Raw genomic sequence first — 12159 nt, forward strand, 5'->3', positions numbered from 1 at the left:
ATGGGCATTTAGTTCAATATTCTCTTCACGCTAAACAATCCATATATACTATATATATATATATACATATATATATATATGAGGGGCATAGATAAGGTAGTTAGTCAATACCTTTTCCCAAAGGTAAGGAGTCTAAAACTAAAGAGCATACCTAGGTTTAAGGTAAGAGGGGAGAGATACAAAAGGGTCTAGAGGGGCAATTTTTTCACTCAGAGGTGGTGGGTGCCCGGAACGATTTGCCAGAGGCAGTAGTAGAGGTGGGTACAATTTTGTCTTTTAAAAAGCATTTAGACAGTTACACAGGTAAGATGAGCATAGAGGGAAATGGGCCAAATGCAGGCAATTGGGACTAGCTTAGTAATAAATACTGAGCGGCATGGACAATTTGGAATTGGGGCGGGCAAAGCTTGCAGAATGGCATTCTCTGTTGGCCTCAGGTGGGATCTTACAAGCCTCGGGCAGGCGAGATGGAAAATTTCTGGCACATGAGTCTATTATCCATGAATACAGAAGACCATCATTAAGAGGTTCCAAACCAATTCACACAGTTAGGGATCTATTTGTTTGGTAAGGAATAGGTTCTGTCCTCCTCAGAGGACACATTCCACTTACCTAAGCCTAGAAGAGCTACATTGGCAATGGCCAAAGTTTAGGCCTTTCTTCCTTTGTCCATAACTTGAGCAAAGTGACTGATCAATTCTGTGATCTGTATTTTCTCTGTATTTGTTGATCTATATTTCTATTCCTGTGTACTAATGCAGTGATAGTATTCTTTTCCTTTTGGTAAGTTGAGTGGTATTATGATCTGGCAGATGGTAATTGCCATGCTAACCAAACTCCAGAGGGAAACTTGGCAAGCTATCACAACAGCTTTCAATTTGTATTTTAGAGGAGAAGATATCTGGGCTGAAATCAGGAATCACAAATTACAATAAGCCCTAGTTTTAAATGTGTCAGATATATTGACTAAATGAGGATTCCTAAAGTTACAAGTGAGTAAGCAGTACTCAGTCTTACCTTTTACTGTCCTCTTCTCTGAATTAGTATTAACTCTAGAACTACCACATCCCATGATCTCGTAGTCTTCCAAAATCTCTTTCTTTTGCACCACCCTATCCTTCAAAAGCTGTGAGAAGAAAGTTGATATTTATTGAAGGTTAAATCACACATGTAGACTACTGGGCAGTGAAATAGGTTAATAGATATAGTAAAACCTTGGCAAAAATTGCCTCAGAAAGAGTGAACACAATGTTTAATGGACAGGGGTGACACAGTATCATGGTGGCACAGTGGTGAACACTGCTGCTTCTCAGCTCCAGGGACACAGGTTCAATTCCAGCCTTGGGTCACTGCCTGTGTGGAGTTTGCACATTCTCCTCATGTCTGTGTGGGTTTCCTCCTACAGTCCAAAGATGTACAGATTAAGTGGATTGGCCATGATAAATTGACCCTAGTGCCAGGGAGATTAGCAAGATAAATATGTGCGGTTACAGGAAAAGGGTGGGATTGTGGTCGGTCCGGACTCAATGGGTCAAATAGCTCTTTCTGCACTGTAAGGATGCTATGAACTTGTGATTCTTAGCAAATGGAAAGAAATTCTTGAAGTTTGCAAGTGAAATATTAAGCATGAAATGGGTGATACCATGAAGACAATGTTATTGTCATGCTTTTATCAGCCTGCATTTTTCAGGGGCATGAAAATGAATTTGGTCAGTTGATTGATGTCAGAAATGCAACCTAATGAGGCAGCAGCAGCCCTTAAACCGCTTGTAAAAATATTCTACCTGAACTCCAGATCCACCTGCATTACATTAATGTGCTGCAATGCAATTATTTTCCCCATGTTAGGGGACATTTCAACAGTGACATAAATGAACACACTCAAAACTGATAAATTCTCCTGAACCGCCAGGTATAGGGAGTGACATCATTGGTCAGGTTGAAGTTTTGCCTGACCCCAGATCCGTATCATAAATATTGTCTGGAATTTCTGGACTTCAATGTCTGCACTACCAGTTTCTTACTTACAAACATGCATTTTCAGTACAGACAGTGACATTTGATTTAATTAATACTAATATTTGAAGCATGAGCACAAAGAGGAAGGTTGGGGGAAAAACCACGCAAATGGCTATTAGATTATGGAATGCTTAACAAGTAACTAGAATGATATCATCTGTATAACAAAAAGAAATTGAAGTTTTCTTCTTTTTTTGGAAAGCAGAGAGACATATACTCCACTGTTATGACAATGTTAGACAAATGGGTATTTAACCTGTCTGGGCCAAGACAGTGAAGGTTGGCCAACCATGATAACATGAGGGACATCAAGAATTTAATTTGATCCTGTCCTCGCTCAGTGAAACTTCAGCAGGGTTTATCCAGCTCGTGGTCAGGAATGGGGACCATGGCTGAAAATTGGAGTTTCAGCCGATTAACTACAACTTGAGTCAACCTGATTGTAGAATTCACTTTGTTCCTCCCACCTATTGCATAATAGCACCCCATACAATCTCAAGCAGTCTTTCCACCTAACTCAAGGAAGATTAAAGATAAATTGAGTTATGTCTTTGTTGTCTCCAGCCTGCTCCTTGGATTCCCCACAGACCCTGGTGATCAGCAATAGGCCCTTGCACCAGCTATCTTAAGCAGCCCCCTAATAAGAGTTGGGGAGTGGATTTAGAAATTCAGGTGGGAGTCTGGGACGAACCTACCACATCACTATGTATCGAATAAAGGCTTGGGAAATCAAAGGGCTTTGCTAGAGGGGAACCTGGAGACCTGGTACAACACAGTCTCTGCCTTTTTCATCAAGTGTGAAACACTGTTTCCCCGAAGCCCAGTGAAAAGGGGATTCTCTCCAAGCATGGGATAAAAGCTTTGACAAAGGATCATCTGGACTCAAAATGGCAGCTCTTTTCTCTCCTTACAGACGCTGCAAGATCTGCTGAGATTTTCCAGCGTTTTCTCTTTTGGTTTCTCTCTGCTGTGCATAATGCCAGCATAATGCCCAGTAATTTCTTCAGCAACACTCCTGTCCTGCCAGCATAACAGGCCATAGTTCAGTCTTTGCTTGTGTTTCTGCTGAAGGTACGGTGGCTGAAAGGCTTGACAATACTTCTGACTAATGGTGATTTAACTTCATGCTTTGAGCTTTTCCCAGCTATTTCTATTCCTATTTTAGCTTTTTTAATTAGTTGCATGCTGCAAACTGAACACATTTCCAAGTAAGTACATTGCTGCTGTTTTGGAAATGCTTACAAATTATTTTCGATTCCACAGCAGCAAGTCAGTTTGTTTCTTAATTATACAGGCCAACTTTCCAACTGTATCTTAGCAACGTTGATTAAATTGTTTAACTTAATCACCTCTGCCTGAATTGGATTGTAGATCAATGAGACACTGAGAACTCGCCGAGAGTTAATTGCTCAGTGAACCTAAATTACAGTCAGAAGTACTAAATATTCTGTATTATGGGAACAGAACACGATTCAAGTGAAAGAAACTGGGAAATCCAATATAGTTGCCCAGGCCACTGGTTGGCATTGGGAGGATGCACAGAGGGCACTGCTAATGCTCCTTAATGCCAGGAGAAGGGAATATATTGTGCTCTCAATGACCAGGGTGGAGGGAGCATGAGGCTTTGCCAATATAGCTGGTTTCCCATGGCGTACATGACATGGATTGCACACATGTGGCTTTGAGGGTGCCAAATTTAAACACAGGAGTACCCAGATTACAAGCGAATGTGTAGTCAGTGTGCAGGCATGCCTGGCACATCAAGCATGCAAATGCTCACTATCCTCACATTCATTGATGCATTCATTCTGTGCCAGTCTGTTATTCCATCTGTCACCATGTCAAACCAGAGGTTGGCTACTGGGTGATGAAGACAATCTGCTGGCTGCTTGGCTCATGATTCCTGGGTAGAGTCCATTTCCAGAGGAACAGAATGCATGTGATGAGACCCATTCTATCACACAAAACATCATCAAGCAAACACTGGGGTGCACTAGTTATCATTCCACTGCCTGAACCATTCTGTGGAGAAGTCCTACAGCATTCACTGGACCATGGTTATGATTTGTCATGGCCTGCTGCCCACATAGTTGCCCTTATTTAAGTTTAAAATACTAATCTTAGATTCATTCTTCTCCCTTTCAACCTGGATGTAAAATTCAATCATATTGTGCTTGTCATTACTAGGGGTGCCTTTTCTCTAAGGTCATTAATTAATCCTGTCACAATACCAAATCTAACATAACCTGCCCTCTGGCTGGTTCCAACATGCTGTTCCAAGAAACTATCTCAAAAGCATTCTAAGAGCTCCTCATTGAGGCTACTACTGTCAATCTGATTTTTCCGGTTTATATGTAGATTAAAATCACCCATGATTATTGTTGTTCCTTTATCACAAGCACTCAATATTTCTTCTTGTATATTTCATCCAACATTATGGTTACCAGTAGGGGGCCTGTACACCACTCCCACTAGTGATTTCTTTCTCCTACTATTCCCCATCTCCCAAACTGATTCTACATCCTGATCTCCTGAACCAAGGTCATCTCTAACTATTTCACCAATGCCATACTTGATTAACAATGCTACCCTTCCATCTTTATCTAGCTTTCTATTCTTCTTGAATGTCATATTCCCCTCAATAGTCAGGACCCAAGTCTTGTCATCCTGCAGCCACGTCTCCATCATGGCCATCAGGATATATTTGTTTACTTTAATGTGCAACATCAAATTGTTCACTTTGTTATGAATGTTTCATGTTACAGATACCGATAGTTTAGTCTTTTTTCTATCTTTGTAACATCTAGGCCGGATGTTTCTGACCATTCACACCAATGGGATCTTGTGGTCCCAATGACATCGCACACCTGCTGTGAGGGGTGCATTCAACGGGAAACCCTGTTGACAACAGCGGTGATCCCGCCATCAGCCAATGGTGAGCCACCTCTGCTACTGTGAAACACGTTGTGGGTTGTATTGAAAATCTTGTCCCTGTTCTTGATTCTTTGTGACAGATACTTAGAAATGGAACTTTCCCAGGCAGTGGAGTTAGATCAAGGGGATAGTGAGGATGAGGGGACACTGTAACTTGGGCCAGGCTGGGTTTCCCTTCTCACCATCTGAAGAGTTAGCAGGGACCCCCTTTTACCCCCTCAACTCCCCCACTCCTACACTGCCTGCTCTGCAGCTAGTTCACACTCCAACATGCATTAATTGGTAGGAGATGGGACTTCCACCCCTCAATCAGGAGGAAGTCCCACCTTAATGCTGCCAGCCAATCTGATTAGCCAGTAGCTCTCTGGTCCCTGCAGTGGACGGGGCTGGGACAGTTTGAAATCCAACACAGAGATAGCGAATTCCCATCAACAGGAACCACAGGTGCAATATCACCAACTTTTGGATAAGATGGATTACATTTAAAAAAAGAGATTGTCTCCAGAAACTGGACTTTACATTGGTCTCAGCTCCACTTGAGAGGGCCACCCAGAGTAAAATACAACCTCAGCCATGGATACCAACGAAGGACTCAAACAGTCAACTCTATTTTTTGCCTTTTATCAAAGAATTATAATTTGGGCATATGTAACCTCCTACTGTAGAACTTGGAACTTTGTACACTCATGTGTGTGTGGTATGAAGGTTGGAATGCACAATTTCCTTTTGTAATATCTTGATATCTACCTGAGTGGGTTTTTAACTCAATAAAAACTAGCCCCATTGTTAAAACTCAGAAAAACCTGTCAGATTGGTTTCTTCCCAGGTTTCTCCCCGCAACGAAGAGCTTGTCGTATGAGGAATGGTTGAGGACTCTGGATCTGTACTCATTGGAGTTCAGAAGGATGAGGGGGGAATCTTTTTGAAACTTAGAGGATACTGAGAGGCCTGGATAAACTGGATGCAGAGAAGATGTCTCCACTAGTAAGAAAAACTAGAACCAGAGGGCACAATCTCAGGCTAAAGGGACGATTCTTTAAAACAGAGACGAGGAGGATTTTTTTCGGCCAGAGAGTGGTGAATCTGTGGAACTCTTTGCCATAAAAGGTTGTAGAGGCCAGGTCATTGAGTGTCTTTAAGATAGAGATAGATAGGTTCTTGTTTAATAAGGGGATCAGGGGTTATGGGGAAAAGGCAGGAGAATGGGGATGAGAAAAAAAATCAGCCGTGACTGAATGGCAGAGCAGACTCAATGGGCTGAGTGACCTAATTCTGCTCCTATGTCTTATGGTCTGTGCAATCAGCACTTTAACGGTTAAGTACAGAAAGGGAATTAATACCTTCCCTTTTATAACTAAAAATAACAGTTAGGATCAATTGAGGAATGGGGAAAGGAAGTACAAGTCCTGACATGTGTCCTCACCATTTGTAAAAGTGTAGAAAACCCAAGTGATCTCCCTTCTATGGCAGAACGCTGCAAACCAGGAGACATTATTCATACCTCCAGCATCAATTTTGAAGGAAACAGAATAATAAAAATTAAAAGCCCACACTTACCTTGATAATCAAAGGCAATGCTGACCTTGCTCCGTTTTGAGGTCACAGTTGTGGTGGTAGCAGTTGACAGACTTCAGTTATAGACTTTTTTGTGAAGTAAACACATTTCGAGCATTGGTCCTTCCTAAAATTGAGGTGTGATAATTGCTCCCTAAAGACCCCCAGTGAATACAACCTCTTGCTGAGAATCTTTAAACCTCCTCTTCTTCCTCCCCCTTCTTGCAGCCTGATCAGTGTGGCCTCTCTTTATTCTCCAAGTCATGTTCAATTCTCAAAACAAACCACACTCTGCATACAGGCACTCCAGGCACCCAGGTCCGGAATCAACTGCTTAACCATGAGCTTTTAAATAAACATCAGTACCAGCCAGATTACACCCCGTAAAGAATTCAAACATTAACCAAGTACAGGAAAGCTTTAAATATACATATTATTGCACAGCCAGAAGAAATTATTTAGAAATTCATGATCACTTTAAATAGCACTAGTGGTGTGACCTTTGTACTATTTAATGTCGTGTTTAGCTATGCAAAGTTAAGATGGGGCATTGGCTGGAGTGTAGAGTTCAAAATTGGCAATACTGACATCAAATCAGTCTTGCACAGTGAGCTACCACAAGGAATAGTTGAGGTAAATAACATAGATGTAAAGGAAGCTGAATTAACCCAGAATCACAGAATGGTTACAGCACAGAAGGGGGCCAATCGGCCTGTTGTGTATGTGCAAGCTCTCTGAAGGATCAATTCACCTTGTGCTATTCCCCGTCCTTCTCTCAATAGTCCTGCTCATTCTTCCTTTTCTGATAATAATCCAGTTCCCTCTAGGGATTGAATCTGTCTCCCCCATACTCTTAAGCAGTGCATTCCAAATCCTAACTAATTCATGTGCAAAAAATATTTTCCTCATGTCAACATGGCTTCTTTTGCCAATTACCTTTTATCTGAATCCTCTCAATCCTTTTGCCACAATCTACTCTGTCTAAACCCCTCAGGATTTTCAACAGCTCTGTCAATTCTCCTGTCAACATTCTCTTCTACAAGAAAAATGGTCCCAACTTCTCCAATCGATTGTCCTAACTGAAGTTACTCATCATTGGAACCATTCTCTGTTCAGCACTCTTTTTAATGCCATTATGGTTTTCCTAAAGTGTGGCATTTACAACTGGAAGTTTAACACAACTTCCTTGCTTTTCATTAAATCATGTATTCCCAATAGTGCAGAAGGAGACCATTAATCCCATTGAGCTGTCACCACTCTCCAACAGAGCATTTTACTGAGGCCCTATCCTTGTAACCGTACCTATTTACCCCATTAATCCTCTAACCTACACATCTTGGGACACTAAGGGGCAATTTCATATCACCAATCCACCTAACTTGCAAATCTTTGGACTGTGGGAGGAAACCGGAGCACCCGGAGAAAACCCATGGAGGCAGGGGGACAAAGTGCAAACTCGACCCAGTCCGTGTTGCCGCACATGCACTCTATACTGCTTCTAATAAGCAGACGAACCCATTGTCAGCGAAACGTGCACTGCCTCCTGCCACCGAAATAAACACTGAGAAGAAACCAGAGAATCTCACCCTTTGTCTCCATCTTTCGACCAGAATGAAACTTCACACTCCTCTGCATTAAATTTCATCTGCCACTTATCTGCCCGACATGTGAGGAAAGAATCAAAGGTTCTGCTGGTCGGGTTAGTTGAAGAGAGGCAGGAGGAGATAGGGTGGCATGATGACCCATTGGTTAGCACTGCTGCCTCACAACGCCAGGGACTGGGATTCAATTCCAGCCTCAGGTCACTGTCTGTTGGGATTTTGCACATTCTCCCCGTGTCTGCGTGGGTTTCTTCTGGGTGCTCCGGTTTCCTCCCACAGTCCAAAGATGAGCAAGTTAGGTGGATTGGTCAGGCTCAATTGACCCTAGTGTCAGGGAATTGTCAGGCTAAATATGTGGGTTTATGGGAATAGGGCCTGGGTGGGATTGTGGTCAGTGCAGACTTGATGGGCTGAATGGCCTCCTTCTGCACTGTAGGTATTCTATGATCTATGAGACTCATGGGGGTCATAAACACCAGCATGGATCACTTGGGCTGAATGGCTGAAAGTACTGTGTGCATCTGATTATTGTAATTGATATTGTAATCTGTCTGCTCTGCATTCTGTCAGTGGTCATTAGGTTTATGAATGCAAAACCTTTCATCTTTGACTTCACTGCACCTGGACCAGTTTTCAAGAATGAGGAAGATGAGTAGAGTCAAATAAATGAGTGCTACACTGCCCAAACTCTCCTCCCTTTTCCCTGCTGTTTTATTCTTCGCATTCTACTGTTTCTGTAAAGCTAAGTGATGTAACACATCTTCTATACAGGTAAAACCAATTTATACTTTCTAATGCAATACAGCCATGATTGTACATCAGTATTACACATTGAACCATACTGTGTTCCATGTATATCACAGATTTGAGCTATACTGCCTGGCAAAGCAAGTGTTTTCGATGCAAAGCAACAATGGGTGGTCCTGAACTTCCATGGACTGATAATCAGAGTCAGTTTGCCACTCCACTCTTACTTTCTTGCCTTCTTGATCCCGTCACACCTTCCGATTCTGTTCCACACTCTTTCACTAATTGAATACGTGACCTTACACAGAATCTCAAACCCACACATCTTATGTATCGTGGCAACCTTTCCTGGATTATTCTGAGGAATGACAGCTTTCTCCTTTCAGAGACTGACCCTCATTAGGTTGTATACATTACAGCATGTGAATTATCATTCATCCGGTGATGGTTGTGGATTTTCTCCTTATTTGTTGGGGTTTATTTGTTGCCCTTTCATCTTTCTCCCTTCCCTTTTATTTCTTCTCCCTGCTTCCCTTTTCTTTCACTTCCAAGTGTAAGTTTATTTAATTATTGCTGTACTGTATTAATTTTCTGGGTGAGATTCACTGGTCTCCCCTCAGCAATTTTGTCAGCTGCGCGAGGCAGCCGGGTGGGAGGCAGCGTGGTGGTTGCTGGTGGCAGGATCCTTTGTCCCACCACTGTCATGAATTCCCACTGAAGCCCCACGTACCACCAGGAAACCCATATGAGGGACTGCGTCACCAGTGGGACAGAGAATTCTGCTGAGAATGGGGAATCCCAGCCTATATTTCACACACAGTATTGATAGGTTAGATGGGGTCAATGCACTCCCCTCTTTTCCTTCCCCACATTTGACTGCAATGTTTTGTTTGTTTTGGATAAGGATGTCCTTGGCTATTTAGTATATACTTAACTGTTTATGTGCTATGATAATAAAGAACTACAGTAAGAAGTCTCATAACACACAGTTAAAGTCCAACAGGTTTATTTGGTAGCAAATGCCACTTGCTTTCAGAGCACTGCTCCTTCATCAGTGCTCCAAAAGCTAGTGGCATTTGCTACCAAATAAGAACATAAGAACATAAGAAATAGGAGCAGGAGTAGGCCATCTAGCCCTTCGAGCCTGCCCCGCCATTCAATAAGATCATGGCTGATCTGTTGTGGCTCAGTTCCACATTCCCGCCCTCTCCCCATAACCCTTAATCCCCTCTCTTATCAAAAACCCATCAACCCGCGTCTTAAAAATATTTAGCGAGGCAGCCTCCACCACTTCAACGGGCAGAGAATTCCAGAGATTCACCACCCTTTGAGTGAAGAAGTTCCTCCTCAAACCTGTTGGACGTTAACTTGGTGTTGTGAGACTTCTTACTGTGTTTACCCCAGTCCAACATCAGCATCTCCACATCAATAAAGAAATAGTCAGAGACATTTTCTTGAGTTTTGCATAGAAGGAGGTTAGATTTGTTTATACTTAAACAGAGCTAAATAAATGAATAAAATGTGCTTCACCTTTTGCACATGCACACACACACACAATTGAAGCTCACACACACAAATATGTCTTATAGATTAGGAGAGGATAGACTTGATCAAATTAGAGTTTGTAAAAAGAATGGGATTTACAGTTTGTAACTTGGTCTTCACTGCTTGTGGGTAGAATCTTTATTTCCAGGGTACAGGTGGTTTAAAAAGCTGGGACTGCTATTTCTTCCTCTTTCAGGAAGCTGCTGTGGGATTGAATTCGTTCTTTTAAAAACTCTGCCGACTGCAGAATGGAATCATCGTCAAAACAGTAGGCACGGTCTAAGTTTTCAGGAGGGAGAGAATTAGACGGGAGCTCCGACTTCGCTCAATTACTGGTCCAGTTTTTCTGAAAACCCCCTGAACTGACCTGCACCCCGACACAGACCCAATCCGACACTGACCACCCACCCTGTTCAGGCTTTTCCCAAAGCCCCAGCAGGCCTGGCCTGAACCCTATTCCCCCTCATCCCCACCCCTAAACTCTACTCTTCCCCACCCCCCACAGGTTCAAATAAATGTCTGACAAACCCCATATCCGACACGCCTACCTGCCCCCGCTCCCCCCCAACCCCCCCACAATCATATTCATTTACCTTAAATGCTTACCTTCTCCCTGACCTATCAACTTCAATGGACATTTCAACTTGGCTAGTGTCCTAATAAAGGGGGCATCTCCTCCTTCGATTCTCCTCTGCTGCACTTTGACCCTGGGCCTCGAGGACTGCTGCACTGCCTGATCGCACCCAGTCAGAGTCAGAAGGTTGGGTGAGGCTGGCACAGAAACAATTTCATACAAGTAATTGTGCACAGAGTGGCAATCCAATGTTGATTGTCTCTCTGAGGAAGTTATGGCTCATTATAGCTCCCTGTACAGTGCAATAAAATAGACTGACAGTAGCATTGTGTTTCAACTGGCAGATCTTCGAATCATGTGATTTAATCATTGGCACCGGACCCTGATACCTTGCTATCTGATGATGAGGGCAGAAAATAAATAGTTCCACAAGTGAGAGCAAAATCTTAATCAGGAGGATAAGGGATTACGTCCCATGGCCACAGTCACTTTGGTTAGGCTAGTTTTGGTGAGAGAGGCACAAACCCAATGGGAGGGGGTCACATAGAGAATTGAGAAGAAGATGGGGCACAATCTTCACCTCAGATAGGGGCAAGCACAGAGGTGGATGGGTGTGAACATTCAGCCGAAATCATGGCATCAACCCATCCCTGTGCCATCTTCTGGAGCCAAGATCTAGATAGGCAGGGGTGACTGCCGACAGTAGGTAGCCAATTAAAGGCATTCAAAGGCCTATTCAAGCTTATTAGAATATCCCAGTCAGCCTGGGGGCCACCACTGCATCTGGAGTAGGTCAGCTGCCTGGAGGTGGCCATAGGCTACTGTGGAGGAATGCTGGCCCCCCCTTCCCACATCAGCCTCCCCCCCATCAACATCCCCCCTCATCAGCCTCCCCCTCACCACCACAACCTCCTGATTCCTTGAGACGGGTGTCTCAAGATGGGAGAGCCCTCATTCTCTCTGTGGAGTCAGCTCTTGCGATACACCCCAGTACTGAATATACTGCAGCAGTGAGTCAGGGTTGGGACAGCAGGAGGAATGGAGAAGGTTCTCCAAGAAGGCAAGGAGCAGGGTGGGAGAAAATGCAGGCTCTGATTATTGACACTTTGCAGCCTTGTTGCAGGTGGGTGAGAGTGCTGGTTGCGTGGGGGAAAGCCGAAGGAAGTGAACAGTCATTGAGTGCAG

The 12159-nt window shown here is 43.3% G+C and overlaps 1 protein-coding gene across 2 annotated transcripts in view; it reads right to left on the minus strand.

Moving 5' to 3' along the window:
* The window catches only part of LOC145344037 (serine/threonine-protein phosphatase with EF-hands 2-like), a 52217-nt gene that overhangs the window by 38410 nt on the left and 1648 nt on the right, over positions 1 to 12159 (minus strand). For both annotated transcript variants that reach the window (XM_080190786.1, XM_080190778.1), the window contains exon 2: positions 1018 to 1126. In XM_080190786.1, coding sequence (XP_080046912.1) covers positions 1018 to 1072 — 55 coding nt within the window. In that variant the 5' untranslated portion in view covers positions 1073 to 1126. The remainder of the gene's footprint in view (positions 1 to 1017; positions 1127 to 12159) is intronic.

Source organism: Carcharhinus amblyrhynchos, chromosome 1 (genome assembly GCF_965287045.1).
Source record: "Carcharhinus amblyrhynchos chromosome 1, sCarAmb.v2.hapA, whole genome shotgun sequence".
Taxonomy (NCBI): Eukaryota; Metazoa; Chordata; class Chondrichthyes; order Carcharhiniformes; family Carcharhinidae; genus Carcharhinus; species Carcharhinus amblyrhynchos.